At 35.0% G+C, this 17740-nt stretch overlaps 1 protein-coding gene across 5 annotated transcripts in view; it reads left to right on the top strand.

Moving 5' to 3' along the window:
* LOC149065528 (tight junction protein ZO-3-like) overlaps positions 1 to 17092 on the top strand; it is a 238325-nt gene extending 221233 nt beyond the window's left edge. For 4 of the 5 annotated variants that reach the window (XM_089253416.1, XM_089253420.1, XM_089253418.1 and 1 more), the window contains 3 exons: positions 5471 to 5697; positions 10135 to 10200; positions 15680 to 17092. In XM_089253416.1, the coding sequence (XP_089109542.1) occupies positions 5471 to 5697; positions 10135 to 10200; positions 15680 to 16394 (1008 nt within the window). In that variant the 3' untranslated portion in view covers positions 16395 to 17092. The remainder of the gene's footprint in view (positions 1 to 5470; positions 5698 to 10134; positions 10201 to 15679) is intronic. The other variant, XM_089253417.1, reaches the window with a different exon arrangement.
* The last annotated feature ends 648 nt before the right edge of the window (positions 17093 to 17740 follow it).

Below are 17740 nucleotides of genomic sequence, written 5' to 3'. Positions count from 1 at the left end.
AAAATAAAATAATATCAAAATGTGCTATATATACTCATTGCTTTTTGAAGCACAACTTCACGCATTATTTGTTTAGAACAACACATGGGTGGTCTATGCAGGGCCATCTTATGATCATCAAAGGGATTTTTCTAAGCCCCCCCCCCCCCACCTGTTTAGAAATATGTATCTAAAAGTTTACTCTCGAAAATTTTAACAGGATCTCATCCTCATGAAGTGCCCCTTTTGCACTTGAGGCACCCGGACCAAGCCTGGAGCGTGGGTGTGCCAATAAATTATGTGGAAAGTTTAAAAGTGAAATTAAGCTACACACATATGTATACTGTTTCAGAAAAACAAAAAATGTCTGCAAAATGTTGAGTCCACTCTTAAAAGATTATCTAGATCATTGTTTTTTGATTAGCACGTATCCAAGGGCTTACGATACTTACTAATATGGACTTTGCTGCCATGCGGTTTGCCAGTACTTACCCGACGACAGGGCCGTCTTAAGATCATCATGGGCCCCAGGACAGAGTGATTTTTCCGAGGCCCTACCAGGCAAATTCATGAAAATTTCAACCAGATCTCATTTTTGTGAGGCCCTTTCCTCTTGAGGCCCCCCCCCGGACGTGCCCGGGTGGGCCCATGCCTTAAGACGGCACTGCCCGAAGACCCTCTGGTCAATCAATCAGGGAAAAATTAGGAACTCCCTAGTCCAGGGTTTCTCAAACTCTGTGCTGCCACGGTGCCCAATAAAGGTTTTTGCCAAGAGATTCTATGTTAAACTGCTCTGGGTGCCATGGATAAGCTTTGATTAGGGTAAGGGGTGCCGCGCATGGGAAAGGTTTTAGAACCCGTGCCCTAATCAGCAAAGAATGAAAATATATCGAGGGATGAATAGTAACCTCGATATATTTTCATTCTTTGCTGATTTGTTATAAAACAAATCCCATGAATTTATTTCACTAAAAATAAAAATATACAGTCGATCCTGCTTATAACATTTTTCGAAAACCGCAACTAAATAACGTTATAAGTAGGAAATGTTTATATAAGAATTATAAGACATGGTTTTTCACTGACCATAGCTATTTTATGTCATTTTTAATTTATTGATAAACATTAATGTACATATAGGGATTTAATAAGAAGGAATCATTTGTTATAACTAGAGCCTAGAAGTTAAGGCAAAATGCCATAAATGTCTTTTTTGGCCTATTTTCAAACTTTTTTTGGTGAAAATCCCTTTTTTCAATTTTTGCATCATGAATGTGCCTATTTGGACATAGTTTTAAATTTATTAGTGAATTTCAAAAGCCATAACCTGTAAAACTTGGATATTTTGAGCATTGAAAACTTCAAAAGAATTGGTCTGTTTTAAAATTTTCCAACTCTCATTATTAATTATTATCAGAAAGCCCCTCCCCTTCCAGCCCCATTTAGACACAAATAAGTGATCTGAGATATTGGTGTTGTCATGCATTAACTTTGCTTTGACCAGATAGCATTAGGTGTGAATGATTTTGTTTCAGATGAACGCATCCCGTGTTAGAAAAGTAGAGGAAAACTGGAAATATTTTTGTTTCTCTCCACACGCTTTAAATAGTATGTCTCACTCAGGTATCAGACTGTGTTGTATGTGTATAGCTGACCGATGACTGTCCCAAGAGGTCATAAATTGACGTCATGGCTCACATGAGGGTAGGAGCAGACTAAGAAGCCTTCATATATGGTATATATAAAGGGGCTCTAGAGCAGACAGGGCTCTAGGCCGATGTTGTTTTGGTTTTATTTTGTGCACTGCAAACAACCATGGCTATGAAATATACATATCTAATATTTGATTAGATTGACCAGAGTGGCCCTCAGGAGCGTTAGACAGATGCGACCACACAGGGCCCTTGCATTTGAAGGAGTCCCGCATAGGTGGTAATATTAAAAAGAAAAAGTTATAATTTCTTTTACAACAATAGAACAAGGTAGCCATATTTCAACTATAGAAATGATAATGATTATTCCAAATAACACAACAAATAAACGGGAATTATTCGCAACATTCTCTGCATCTGATAATGGTGGTTTCTGGAATTGGCCTAATCCTGAAGTTCTACTAACATTTAATTTTGGGCTTGAAATCAATTTAACTTGGATAATAATGCAGTTATGATACTCTAATTGAAACAATACATGGATTAAATGCAACCAGTTTTTCAGCTCTAGTTTTTAGACCCTTAATGCCTTTGTTTTTAGTTATTTTTCTTTCTTCCAAAAATTATAAATGGATTTTTTTTAGTGCCTATTTTTGGCATTTTTAGTGCCTGTTTGCCTGCCTATTTCGACCGTTTTTAGTGCCTAAACTTTCATGCTCTAGTTATAACCAGTCAAACTATAACAGTTTTCTTTTATAACAGTCAAGTTTCTGTAAAATCTGGATAACATCATGACACATTTTCTTTCCTTTCCACAAAATATCAAAAAGTTTCCGGCCCTTTAATTGCTTCTGCAAACGTTACAACTGGTGTTGACTGTGGTTATCATCTACAAATTTAAGAGTTTTCATTTTTTCCTTTAAACTTAGAGCTTTTCTTTTTAACTTGCTCTGAGACACTTTGACTTGAACTGTGCTCTGCAAACTTTAATGCTTTTACTTCTTCATTTTCAAAAATTTGAAAGGTCATGAAAGCATTGTATTGGCTGTTCTGTAAAGAATCTGATTCCAAGAAGAAAAATCTGATTTTCCTTATCTGAAAAAGCCACTTTTAAATGATACTTGATGCTGGTGCTTGGAATTCTGTCAAGTTGTTTGTTTTGTGTCAATGTAACTCTTTTGGGGCTTGATTTTGTATCAATAGATTCAGAAGTGGATGAGAAAGACCGCTGTTTATTCTTTTGTTTTATGCAATAGTCTATAATATCAATATGAGAAGATTCATTTTTTGAAATTGATCTAAGGTGTGAATTTGAATAAGGCCGCAATGGAAAAAAGGAACCTCTTATTAGAACGTTTTAAGCGGGAATAGCAAAAAATTTAAACGCTGTATCCTAGAAAAGTTAACATTATCAATATAGGAAAAAAGTTAAATTCACAAAAATATAGGTCATTCTAAGTGGGAAAAACGTTCTAAGCAGGGACGTTATAAGCGAGATTGACTGTACATATACTGTGCACAATGATTGCCTAAATTTTTCAATTTCAAGCAAAACTCCCCTTTAAACAGGTTCTCCAAAGGAAGCAGTTAGACCAGCAAACACATAAAAATTATTTCAATCAATTTATATACCTGCCATTTTCACTTCAATTCAGAAGATGAACAGTGGTATTTCAAACATGTAATACGCCTCAGACATAGTTGAATCCATTATGGATACATACAACAATTTCCAGCGCACACACAAATTCTTTCTAAGCAGTGGTTCCCAAACTTTTTTGGATTCATGGCACCCTTTGCTTGTGCATCTGCAATCTAGTAGCATGTGATAGCCACTATGGGATCGTGTGGGCATCATGATGGACTCATATTGCAATGATCCAGGTTTAAACCATACCAATGGCACAGTGGTGGTTGACTAGAGTAAGTTTTTTTTCAGTTTTCCAACTTCAAGGTACAAATGATAACCAGTCTTTTGTTTGAAAAGTTTTGCTGCAGGGAGCAGGCAGGCTTTCAACGTGGTATTTGCATAACAGGAAACTTCAGGCACCTGCCAGTTTTACTTCTAATATAAAAAACAGATGGCAAAACTTCTCAAACACAAACCAAGCATAACTATGACATCACAAATACATTATGGTCACACATATAAGAATTTGTACACCATCAATCGACTGTTTTACAAGGAGACACCAGTATCGATTGGTATAGTATAGTATTGATTAAAATAAATTAATCAATTGAAAAGTAATTAATTTAATTTGAAAAATAACATCAGCTGAAAATAGAAAATAAACTTAAAATTGAAAAATTTCAAGTTCTTCCTACTAATGCAGGGGTTCTCAAACTGTTCCCACTCAAGGCACCCCTTTCCTCTATTCAATGCTTATACGTGAGCTCTGTCAGCTCCCCAGAGCTGTTTAACAAAGAATATTTTCAAAAAATCGTGGAGGTGGCACCAGAATGCTGCAGCATACAGTTTGAGAACCCCTGTGCTTAATCATAATTTTAAGTTTGTGTCTGAAGCAGGAACAAAAAATGGCGCCTTTCTGAATTTTGCTCACCCACTGACCAAAACCTGGCTATGCCACTGGGATGAATCATTCTTACATATCTCAGGATATGATACTTTTTTCAAAAATAGATCAGGCAGGAAAAGAAGTGGGGTCTTGATTTACATGAAATCATGTTTGCAGGCTTGACAGTGTAACATACAGAGTAGGGATATTTAAACTGTTGCTCTCAAGAGCAACCAGTAGCCCACTAGGGGGGGGGGGAGATGTTGTCAGAGGATAACATGCTATGGTGCATCAGCATCAATAGTGTTGAGGAGGCAAAGGCAGTAAAAGGCACTTCTAGAACCTTTCCTGTGACACCAAAAATGGTTTGTCCCCAGTAAAAGTGTGTTGATAGAAAAACTGAATATGTTAATACGATTAAATAATCAACGTTTGGGTGTACCCAAAATTCCAAAACGAACATGGCTATACACGTTTCGGAACTATATGAAGTTCCTTCATCAGTAGCAGAAACAAAGAAAAAATTGAAAAAACTCCTTATAACAGGGGTTACTCGCTGTTGTAGACAAGAGTCAAATTCAAAAAAGTAACTCCCGCTATAAGGAGTTTTTTCAATTTTCAATTTTTTCTTTCTTCTTTGTTTCTGCTACTGATGAAGGAACTACATATAGTTCCAAAACGCATATAGCCATGTTCGTTTTAGAATTTTGGGTACACCCAAATGTCGATTATTTAATCGTATTATCAAACCAAAAAGGTAATTCATTTCTATTCTACTGAATATGTTATTAGAAAACTTTTCAGTGAAGTCAAATTGCAGACTTATAAAAGTGCTTGCTATAAAGAGCATCAGTGCTGATAAACTTGGATTTTTCCATTAAACTCAAAATTTGTACATATTTTTAACTCATTTTATTTATTTGATATGGATTCAATAACATAAAACTGCATATCTATTGGTTCTTGATTAACTATTTTTTTAGGTAAGTTGCAAAAGTAAATCTTCAAGTACTAGATATTCCTTTTGAGATTTCATGAATTGGATTTAGCAGATGAATGAACTTGATCACTGAGAAAACTGTTAACTAGAAAAGTAGTAACTAACTAGTAGCTAGTAGCTCCAGTAACTAACTTAGAAAAAGTAAAACCTGATTTTTATTAGTAAGCTTATTGCTAATTAAGTTAATGGATCAAAAACCTTGATCATTTAGAATGCCATACCCTACTGTACAAAGCATCACTGTGATGTTCATGTTTTTATTTTATTTTCACCTCTTGTGTGCTGCTAAGTTAATGAAACATCATTTTGTTTTATTATAGGGAAATTTTGACAGTTCCTCTTACAGCAGTGATTCTTATAACCAGTATGGCTCGACAAATCCTACTGAAAATAAAGGGAGAAGTGATAACTATTCTTCAGCTAATTCAGCTCAAAATAACAGATTGTCACATGATCCTTACCGATATACCCGAAGTACTGCTCAACCTCAACTGCCAGTAAAAAACATGAACATGGATAGGACACGCATTCCTTCAACAAAATATGGGTATGTATAAGAATTGTTTTGTAACACTCATAGAAATTTGCAGGATGAAAGGAATGTATTTACTTTGAGAATAAAATCTCACAATGGTGATATCATCCCTTTTAGGCATGGTACTGGTGCAGGTTTAAAAAACACACATGCTCCAAAAACAAAACAATCATTTTTAGGTCTTTGGCAAGACTAGCAAAATGATCATACCACTTGGTTTATTTTATCCTGTAAAATTTTAGCATGGTATACCAAACAAAATTATCATAATGCATGGGCTATTGTTTCCTATCAAAGTTTAGTAAGGTCCACCTTTAACTGCTATACACTTATAGTATTGGTTGGAAAGATAAGTACTTGAAAAAGGGTCAGGGTGGTAGAAATTCATAAACAGAGGGAGACAGAAACTTTAAAGGGGGGGGGCAAGAAAAGGGGCAGTGATTCAGAAAAGGGATACTTTTGGAATTACTACAACATATATATGTTTTAAGTGACTCTGAATCCTAAAAACATCAACATAATTCATGAATTAGAATAACTCATGAAATACAACAAGAGACTGCAATTGTCCTTTGGCCTCTTTCGGGTTGAGAGATTGAATTTTTCAATGAATTTTACAGCAGATCTTGAAGTAAATTTGGCCATTTCTGTTCTGGTACCATAACAAATTTTTGTTTGATATATAATAGGGATCACACACACTGAAATGCATCTCCCATACGTTTACTTCTACACATATTCTCTGGGATTGATGTCGAAGGCATGTGCAAGCCAATCCGTTCAATCTGTTCCTCTGCTGACTTTTTAGCAGACCGTCAACATAGGTCGAATGACGAAACATGCATTATCATTCATAAAAGCCAAGAAATGATGATCTCCAACATCATCACAAACATTGCGTAAATTAAAGGGACAATAACATAACAGGGGTACTTATAGAAGAGTTGATCAACTTTGCCAAAGAATATTAAGAAGACACCAATGAATAAGGCAAATACACGAAAATAAAAAGTCCTAATTTATTTATTTATTTTTGTGTATTTGCCTTATTCTATGGTGTCTTCTTAACAGGGGTACTTAGTTGTGATGGTTCCACTTTCCAACACGTAAAAATTAAGCACATTCATTCATAATGGTACCTCTTCACTAACTCTAGTTAAATTCCAGAATGTTGCAGAGCCATGCATGGTTCTACCCAGGCATGGCTTGGGCCCTCAGGTGTATAGGGGCCTCCCTGATAATGAGATATGGTACTATTATTATGAAGATACTATTTTCTTCAATAGCGAGCAATTTGTCGAGATATTGATAAATTTATTCATTTTTACCCTTTTTTACATGAAAAAAAAAATCTAAATCCCTCTCTTACAAATTTTGATCTCTATATGGTGCCAGTTTATTCCAAAAAATGAAACTGAAAATATTTTTAACACTGTCAAAGATGATGAAATTCTGATTCATGTATACTATCTATAAATCAGAATATAATTAAAAAATCTTGGTGTCCACCAAAGCCGAAACTAGAGGGGCGGAAGGCAATTACCCCGAGTGGCAAAATTTAGGGGCTGGCAACTTTTTAGATGAGAACAAAGACCACTGTTATAAAATTATAGATTTTTAAATGTGGGAGTGGCAAAGTAATATGTTTATCCCAGGTGGCAAAAATCTTAGTTACGGCCCTGGTGTCCACTTATGTAAAGTCTTGTATCACAATGACCTTATCTCAAAAACTACAAAGTAAATGCTTGTCATTTTATTTCAAAATTCTAGAGCAGTGCTTGCAATCCCTCTTCAAAATTCTAGAGCAGTGCTTGCAATCCCTCTTCAAAATGAAGTACACTAGCCAACTGTGTTTGACAAATTTCCGGAGTTGTAATGAAATTAAGGTTTCCATTATTTTTTTTCGCAATGAACTGTAGATTAAGGTTAGACTCGATTATAGCAATACCAGGCCCCATATAATTTCCTCAGAACTTAATTCTTATAGAAATCTAGAGGGACCTTCATGGCAAGTGATTTGAAAATGCAACAGAATTGGTTGATGGGAGTGGTTGGCTGAAATTGGTTTTTTGTGGTACCCGACTTTGATGCACAAATGTGAGCTGACGTCCCTGTTAAAAAGTCTCACCGCAAAGAACAACAGTCCCACTATGGTACAAATATTCAATTATTACACTTTACTCATATTTATAAATATACATGGCAGCATTGAAAATTCAAACACATCACTAGATATGCACTTGAACTGTCAGGTGCATATACTTTTGGCACAACTCAGTTGGTAGTAAATTGCCCATGGTGATGGACCGGAGATGTGCTCAGTTTAAAAGAAAGGGGTTGATAGGATGATTGATACTTTAAACTGCCTCTCTTCAGAATTCTTTCAGGATCTGGTATGAAAAAATGCAAGCAAAATGCATTGATGATAAAAGAGTGAAATAAATTGAAAGAATGAATAATTTACTGAAAGAAATTTTGATGCTCTATGAAACCAGCTAGTGAGAGACTAACTGGTTCACTGGACTAGCTGGCATCACTTGCTCATATGCAGCAGTATCTGAAAGGGACAAGAAGAATAAACAGATTCAGTGATCCCGAAAACAGTTATCATCCCAGTCAGTCAGGTTGTCACTAACCAGTCTTTTTGACCAGCAGAATGTGTAAATCACATGATTCAGATACCTTTGATAGGGGCTGAATATTTGGTTACTGACTGGTGTGAGCTATTTAGTTGCTGAATGAAAGTCATCATGTTTTCTTGAGCCAGAGTAAGGTGGTTATGATGTGTATGTCTGGGCTAATGATTGGAGTACCAGAACAACATCCAAACTTGGCAACATTGTCATCATTACGGACAGGTGTAGCTGATTTTTTGAAAACAATACCATCGTCAAATGTCCACTCACTGGCCCTAGTTGTGTAAATGCAGTTGAAAGGTTTAGTGCAAAAAATAAATTCTGATGTTTGCTCCGATACATTTTATCATGTTAAAAATGAAATTTGTTTTTATTGATACAAGAAAAAGTTAGCTGCCAGCTCTCTCTTCAACGTGGAACAAATGAAAGTTTTGAAATACTTGGTCAAATTTATTTATTTTCCAATCTCTCTACTGAGCAAATGAGCAGCTGTTTTGAGTTTATGGCCTTAGTTTAAGAGTTAGTTTTAAGTCTTGATTTTAAATTATAAAATTCAAAATCTATTTAAATGTACAATCAAATCCCATTATAGTGAACCGTGTGTGGACACAATAAAAAGTTCACTATAACCCAAGATTCACTATATCCAAATTTGTTGAAACATTGACATTTCTTAGCATTTGATGGTGGTTTTGTTGGAAACATTTACTGCGATAACACACAATTTACTAGTAAATAATTAATTTCTTAAATAGACAATTAATCGAATATTAGAAAGGAAGAATTTTGAAGTGGTATTACTTACTTTTATTTTTACATCCTATGGAAAAAAAAAATTGTTATTTTTGATTGAATTCATTTCGATTCTAAGTAAATTTCATCAATTTTCTTAACAACGATTAAGAAAGAGTCGAGTCCAAAGTTTTTGTCCACATTTTCCGTAGAAAAAGTATTCAGAATGTTTGCAGCCCTTTCACTTCAGAGATTGAAGGTGCTGACATTTCACTTTCTTCTGAGGGTAGGGAATCGTTGTTTTTTGCTTTACTTCGGATACGATGTCATCATCGGTAGGAATATATGAAGTACACACATCTTATCATAAGATTCAAAGCGTCCAATTTCATCTTTGGAAAAAGATTTACACAATGCTTTTCCAGCTACATAGCGATGAGTAGGTTTTCATCTTTGTCCGCAATGCTGTCTCTTCCTTGCTCCAATACATTTGTGGAAAGACCCGTGTGTCAAAAGCACTTGTGAATTGTTGCATCTGTTACTTGTCACCAAGACTTCTCCAGCAAAACGATTGCTTCCAAAAGAGAGATGCAATACTCGCTGTTCATCATACCTTTCCAAAATATGCATAACAAACTGCTTCTGTAGTGAGATCTGAAGTCTGTTCCACTATTGTTCCGATTTTTCAAAAGGTGGTTTGAAAAGAGTGGAGTCTTGTAGTGAATCAGTGATTGATTTCTAGAAACAGTGGGAGGATAAAAAAGTGGGATTTGACATGGAAGTCAAGGAATGCTGTCGTTCGGGATCCTTATATGTGTAAACTTATCTTCGAAAAACTGTAAAAAAAATCTGTGGAAGGGACATTTCAGTTCACTATAAGCAGACTTTCATTTTCTCAGTTCACTATAAGCTTTTAAAATAACATTATTTAAATAGGTGTTCATTTGGAACCACTGAAAAAGTTCACTATAACTGAGAGTTCACTATATCCTGGGTTCCCTATAGTGAGGTTCGACTGTATTTTTAGCTTGAAATGTATGTGTTTAAATTTTTTTATATTTATTAATCTTTTTTTTTGCAGACGACATTCAGAAGAACGTCCTCCTCCACCATCACCTCCACCAAAACCTGTGAACTATCAGAGCAGGTATGATAATTAGATGACATATAATTTTGCATTGTTGTTTACTAATGTTCAAACAAAAAATATTTCAAGTTTATGACTCTGAACAAAATGAAATAAACTTGGCATGCTCTGAATTTTCTATGTAAGTATATCTTTTAAATAAGCTATCCGACAGATTTCGTCTCCATTTCCAAAATGTTGGCATAATGAAAATACTGTAAATGCTCATACAATATGTGATGTTTAAGTTGTCACAACCGGGGTCAAAAATAATGAACATCAAAGACATCGTTTGACAAAAGTTAATATCACGAAGTCGTCTGTCCACATTTCCATTCACTGAGAGTAAGTCCATCTCGTAGCTGGATATTGAAGTCGACTCGTCCATTCTTTTACCTCGGCAGGCCTTACACGATGAGAAGCGGCCTAGTAAGAGTTCAGGAACATGGAGGATTTACAGACGCATTCCAAGATATGAGTGGCGAAATACGGCTAGATACGAGTGAAGTGAGAATACAAGTGAGTAGAGATGACACTATCACTGCCTTTTATACTGAAGCAGCGACCAATCACCATCGACCGCATCGCCGATTTGCATACATTCCGGATTTTCCCGATCAGCGGAATCGCAATGCAGCGGCAGTAGGAATGACGTCATTTCACCACAGTCAGTAGAGAGCCTTGGGAGCGATGTTTACCTATTGCTTCGGATGACGACGACCTTGGACTGGCACCAATGACCTGACTTGCAATATTTTAGTGAGAAACAATTAACAAAATTATTTTAAAGCACTTATTTTAAATTAGGTGGTTCCTCTTCACTCGCCACGGGTTCGTACCGTTACAAATACCCTCTGCTAATAAAATCACCAGTTAAAATAAAATCAGCTACTTAGTTACAAAAATGAAATCAAATCATAACCAATTATACAGGGTATTTATAATTAAAGTTCTACTTTGAAATGGCCACAAAAGGAAAACTACTGGACAAAATGTTATCAAACTTGGTAATAGTTTACAGGAGGTCATGAGATTCAATTTTCCACAAAAAAAAATCAAAAATTCACCACCAGCAGAGAAATGACGCTGTATGCAATATTCTTAAACTAAATAAGACATGAAGACATCAGTTTAAAATGTTTTTAATCGTTTCTAAAACGTGTTACAAAGAATGCTCAATGTGGCATCCACCATTTTCTGAAAGCAAGTAAAATCGCATTGCTGCATTCTCAACACTCTTAGCATATCAGGAGGAATGTTATGGACATGTTGGTGTTTGCATGTTTCTATTCCGCCAAAACCCCACAAACAGTTTTGTTTTAGAAATGATTAAAAATATTTTAAACTGATGTCTTCATGTCTTATTTCATTTAACAATATTGCATGCAGCATCATTCCCTGCTGGTGGTGAGTTTTTGAACTTTTTTTGCGGAAAATTGAATCCTATGACCTCCTGTAAACTATTACCCAGTTTGATAACATTTTCTCCAGTAGTTTTCCTTTTATGGCCATTTCAAAGTGGAACTTTAATTATAAAGACCCTGAATAATAAAATTTCCATTTTATAAAATCAACACCACTGCTTTTAAAAGTCAAAAACATTTTTGAAATGAATTTCATATGCAAAAACACTGGAACTCAAAAGGAAATTTAACTTCTTGAACTACTTTTTCTTATTTTTGACATCTAGATTCATTTGTATTTTTTTTTTCAAATTGAAATTTTAAAATTGTTCACATAAATGAAATTATGTAAAAATTAAAAATTTCAAAATTTATTTACCATATATCTTTTTCTATCCACTGCAGCTTTCACAATTTTATAAGCATGCATAATTTTGGAGGCTTGCAGCAATTATAGTGATGCTGCATCCACGCTAATTTTTGTTTTTGAAAATACAATCTGTAAGAAATTTGCCATGAATGTAAAAGAAATGGAAGAAGTGACAAAAGAAACTGAGAACTCGAGAAAAGAGGTTTTCTTCCTCTAAATTGAACACAATTCCAGTCCATCACCATTATGGGCAATTTACTACCATAAAGAGAATTGCAAACATCTGTGGAAAATTCAGATTCAGAGAAAATTGTAATAGAAATCATACAATCAAGAGATATGTTCCATATATTTTGTAATTTATTTTTAACTTGGACAAGCTCGGACACTATAATTTTATAAACTTGTTATATAATATATATATATAACTCGTTTTATAATATGTTATAAACTTGGATGAATAATTTTTTTGTCAATAGCATTTATTCATCAATTTTATGGGGACAAAAGATTCCTAATTTGTCTCTGTTTTTCTAGAGCATAAGTTGTATTTTCAAAGCAGTCTTTAGATGAAACGTTACCGCAGCTTGATGTTGCAACCCTGAAATTGGGATTTTTAAAATTTTTCCATCTTTACTTATGACCAAACCTTCCTTTTTGTTACCTAATGCCAGGAGAAAGACATTTTTACATATTTTGCAACGCTGATCAAAAACTAAGCATATTGAAAACATGTGCTTTTCAGAAATAAGATGTTTATAAACTGAAAGAGGAGCTAAAAATTGAAAATAATTTTCAATTATATATTTCTCAAAAAAAAATGTAGCCAGGAGGACATTTAATGAAGACACTTTGCCCGAATAAATCTAATTTGTGAATTATTTTACAATTCTAATTGATTTAAAAGCATGTTCAAATCATCACTTGAACATGCTTTCAAATCAATTAGAATTGTAAACTTTTTTGGAAAACATTAATATCACAAATGGAAAAAAAAAGTTGGAGAAAATTTTCATTTGGCTATAAACTATTGATAAAAAGCATTTAAAATTATGAAAAAAATTAAATATGAAAGTATACTGATCCTAAAATTATATACAGGGTAATTATAATTAAAGTTCCCATACTCTGAGTAATTTTCCTCAAAAACTGCTTATATGAATACAGCCAAATTTTTAGGATATCTTAATGAGATCATGGTAGAGAGATTTATGAAGAAAAAGTTCAATTTTTGACCACCAGGTGAAAAAGTGGTGCTTTTTATTTCATTTTACATTTTCCTGTGGTCCATATAGCTTATATGCAAATGTTTCAATGGAATATGTCTCTTGCAAGAAGCAAACATTACTATGGCCGATCGTAACTGCGTCAAATCCTAATTTTTCATTTTTAAAAATTTTTGCTCATGGAATGAAAAATGTTTTTATTCCATGAGCAAAAGATAACTAATGTTAAATCGCCAATGTCGCTCAACAATGTGTGTTAAATCGCCAAACATCATGTTCATTCTCCTAAAATATTCCCCCATTTTGCAACAATTTCTTTTTGAGTATAACTAACAAGTCAGCAGGAATCATGCCCATAAAATTGAAAAAAATTAGTTTTACAAACCAATAAAAATATATTATAATATAAATATATATATATAGTTTATAATTTGTGTTAATTGCATTTTTAATTGGGTTGCTGTATTTTTGAAATATATGACAACCTTATTTTTATGGGCATCTTTTTATCAGCCACCTCGTTGGGCATTTTGTCTGTTGTGACGTTGTATTTGTATTTGTACAATGTAGCACCCGTCAATATACTGACTGACACTATTCTGACCTATATAGAGTCTGTTCTGGAGGACGTATTTCATTAAAACTTGGTATATATGCTATATGGTCTATGGAAAAAGGAAAATTCAATTTTAAAAAAAGCGTCACTTTTTAACCGTGTGGTCGAAACTATTTTTTTTTATTTCATAAATCTCTCCCATGGTCTCATAATGATATCCTAAAAATTTGTCTGTATTCGGATAAGCAGGTTTTGAGAAAAACTACTCAGAGTATGGGAACTTTAATTACAATCACCCTGTATTATTGAGAAATATATATTTTTTTACTTTAAGACAAAAAAATTATCATTTTAAAATTTGAAAAATGAGATGGGGACATCCAGGAGAAGGATATTTTCATAACAAATGAAAATTTGTTTCAACAAATTTTTAAAAAATCTATCGATGAAGAAATTATAAATAGAGTGGCAACTTGTGTGTCAGAAACAGGAATATAAACTGAAGAGCCAAAAAAACTGGTACAGGCATGCGTATGCAAATAAAGAGATATGGAACCAATCAGAGTACGGCGCTGCAATCGGCAACGCCTATATAACACAACAAGTGTCTGGCATAGTTGTTAGATCGGTCACTGCTGCTACAGTGGCAGGTTATCGAGATTTAAGTGAGTTTGAATGTGGTGTTATAGTCAGCGCACGAGAGATGGGACATAGCATCTCCGAGGTAGCGATGAAATTTGGATTTTCACGTACAACCATTTCACGAACACACCATGAATATCAGGAATCCGGTAAAAAATTAAATCTACGACATCGCTGCGGCCGGAAAAAGATCGTGCAAGAACGGGACCAACGACGACTGACGAGAATCATTAAACGTGACAGACGTGCAACCCTTCCGCAAATTGCTGCAGATTTCAATGCCGGGCCATCAACAAGTGTCAGCGTGCGAACCATTCAACGAAACATCATTGATATGGGCTTTTGGTGCCGAAGGCCCAATCGTGTACCCTTGATGAATGCACGACACAAAGCTTTACGCCTCGCCTGGGCCAGACAACACTGACATTGGACTGTTGAGGACTGGAAACACGTTGCCTGGTCTGACGAGTCTCGGTTCCAATTGCTTCGAGCTGATGGACGTGTATGGGTATGGAGACAACCTCATGAATCCAGAGGACTGTTCAAGCTGGTGGAGGCTCTGTGATGGTATGGTGCATGTGCAGTTGGCGTGATATGGGACTCCTGATACGTCTAGATACGACTCTGACAGGTGCGTAAGCATCCTGTCTGATCACCTGCACCCATTCATGTCCATTGTGCATTCCGACGGACTTGGACAATTTCAGCAGGACAATGCGACACCCCACACATCCAGAATTGCTACAAAGTGGCTCCAGGAACACTCTTCTGACTTTAGACACTTCCGCTGGCCACCTAAATCCCCAGACATGAACATTATTGAACATATCTGGGATGCCTTGCAACGTGTTGTTCAGAAGAGATCTCCACCCCCTCTTACTCCTACGGATTTATGGACAGCCCTGCAGGATTCATGGTGTCAGTTACCTCCAGCACTACTTCAGACATTAGTCGAGTCCATTCCACGTCGTGTTGCGGCACTTCTGTGGGCTCGCGGGGGGGCTCTACACGATGTTAGGCAGGTTACCCGTTTTTTTGGCTCTTCAATGTAAATAGAAAGTGATGAAAAAAAAATTGTGTGCCAAATATATTTAATGTAAACTGCTGTGCCAATTTAGGACAATTTCATGAGAATCACTTGTTTGTATATTGAATGCGTGTGTGTTTTTCGCTGATTTTTTTTTCAAATTTCTCCAATTTTCATTAACGTGAAATTTTCAATTAGGTTATTATAATTGCAAAACAAATTTTCTTTGCTCCAACTGCTTTATATTAGTGAATCTAAAATAACTCTTCCTTCTAGAATGTCTGATGGTCGACCTGTTCCCCCTCCTAAACCTGGCCATTATCAGTCTCGGTCATGGAGAATGGATGAGGATATGATGTCACCTCCTCCTGCTGGGATCAACCATCCACCTCAACATCATGATTACACACCACACAGCAATCGTTCACCAGAAGGAATGCCTCCACCCTACACTCCAAATCAAAGAAGCAGAGACAGTTTGGACTTCATGGGATCACCTCCGTATTATACAGCTAGAAATTTCTCATCAGGTGAGCTGCTTCCCCCCCCACCACCAAAGCATTCTCCTCCTCCACCTGTACCTGATGAGAATCGTGATAATTACAGAAATCAGCCATTAAATTCACCAAGTCGAAGACAATATAAAGTTGAAAATGATAGTAGTGGTTTTGATTCAGGAAGAGGAAGCAGCTTAGATAGAAACTATGATGTTCGTTCATACCCAAAACCAGGAAACCCCCCTTCATGGCCAAATGTTCATGTTAATGGTGGTGGGCCTTATCATAATGTGCCTTTTAGAGGAGGAGGAGCATCAAGAAGAGAGCCAATATATCCACCTCCGTATGACCATCATTCTTCTCCACCACCTCCACCTACCAGTCTTTTAGATTTATCTAATAGAGAGAACAGAGGAAGTGCTTTTGAACTGTACAAGAAACCAGACACCAGATCTTCTTTAGGACTTCCACAAATGAGTGACAGACAGAAATGAAATTATCTGTAACATATTCTAAAGTGATATTTTAATAGCTGTGTCAAATTATGAAAAAAATATTATTGAAATGCTCAGGATACTGGGAACATTTCATTTGTAAATATTGAAAATTATATATATATGTGAGTATATATATATAGAGAGAAATGTGTATATGTGATTTATTCATTGATCAGTGTGTGTAACATATGCTCAAGAACATCACCCTGTGCAATCACACAGAATTTTATAGTTTGGCATATTATCATCAGTAAAATTGTTTTGTTTTTTTTCAGCATTACATTTCTTTATTGCATTGCCAAACAGTCGAGCCGGTTATTTTTAAATTTTTATTCTTACTTAATATATATGTTGTGTGCTTACAAATGTGAAAATGTTGTTCAAATGTGTATGATAAAAAACATTACTATAGAGAAAATATATTTATATATTTTAACAAGTCAAACTCTTAGTGAGCTCTTCCAACAACCTCTCTCATAAATAAGATTCTATATACAACAGATTATCTATAGGGTGGTGTTGGCTTCCCACTTCCAACTCCAAACTATTATGTAAACCAGCATTAACGATAAAAATAATTTGCCATGAAAATCACACATAGAGTTATTTGTTTCGTAATTGTAGTTTGGGGCAATCAACCATGAATGATGTACCATACATCCTGCATAATAAAAATATGTTTGTGTTCCAATCAATTTCAAATTTTCAGCTGCAGAATTTGGTGCACAATTACAAAAATTCAAAAATAAAACGTTTTTTTTGTTTGTATAATTAGTCTTCTATGCTGGAGAATTTTCAATAAATTTTTCAGTGTTTTTTTTTCTTTTTCGAAATTTATGTCTTCAAAACAGTTGGAAAAAAAATGAACAATAAGAGTAAAATTTAATGTGTGAGTTAATCTATAAGTTGCACCCCATAACAACATATCTGACATTCTCACTTTCTCTTTGTCATTACTTCACCAAAAATTCAGTTTTTTTTACTTCGCTCTGTGGTTTGTTATAAAGTAGTTTACGGTGGAATATGATGCAATTGACAAGTCTGTCTTGACAGTATCATGCCCCTTTCCCAAAAGCAAGGACCTTTTTACCAGGTTGAAAACATCTGACACCCTAATATTAACAATCTTGATAATTTTTGAACTTTGATAAGATTGATTCCCTCTAGTGTGAATAAATACAAATACAAAGCCACAACAGGCAAAATGTCAAACGAGGTGGCTGAGAAAAAGATGCCCATAAAAATATGGATGTCATATATTTGAAAAATACAGCAACCCAATTAAAAATGCAATTAATAAAAATTATAAACAATATATACATGTGATAAAATATTATACAATG

This window comes from Pholcus phalangioides, unplaced genomic scaffold, assembly GCF_987345545.1.
Source record: "Pholcus phalangioides strain wild (caught in Gottingen) unplaced genomic scaffold, Ppha-v1.0 ptg000039l_1, whole genome shotgun sequence".
NCBI classification, from domain to species: domain Eukaryota; kingdom Metazoa; phylum Arthropoda; class Arachnida; order Araneae; family Pholcidae; genus Pholcus; species Pholcus phalangioides.
Note: the sequence above shows the minus strand (reverse complement) of the source record. Positions and strands in the feature narration are given on the sequence as shown.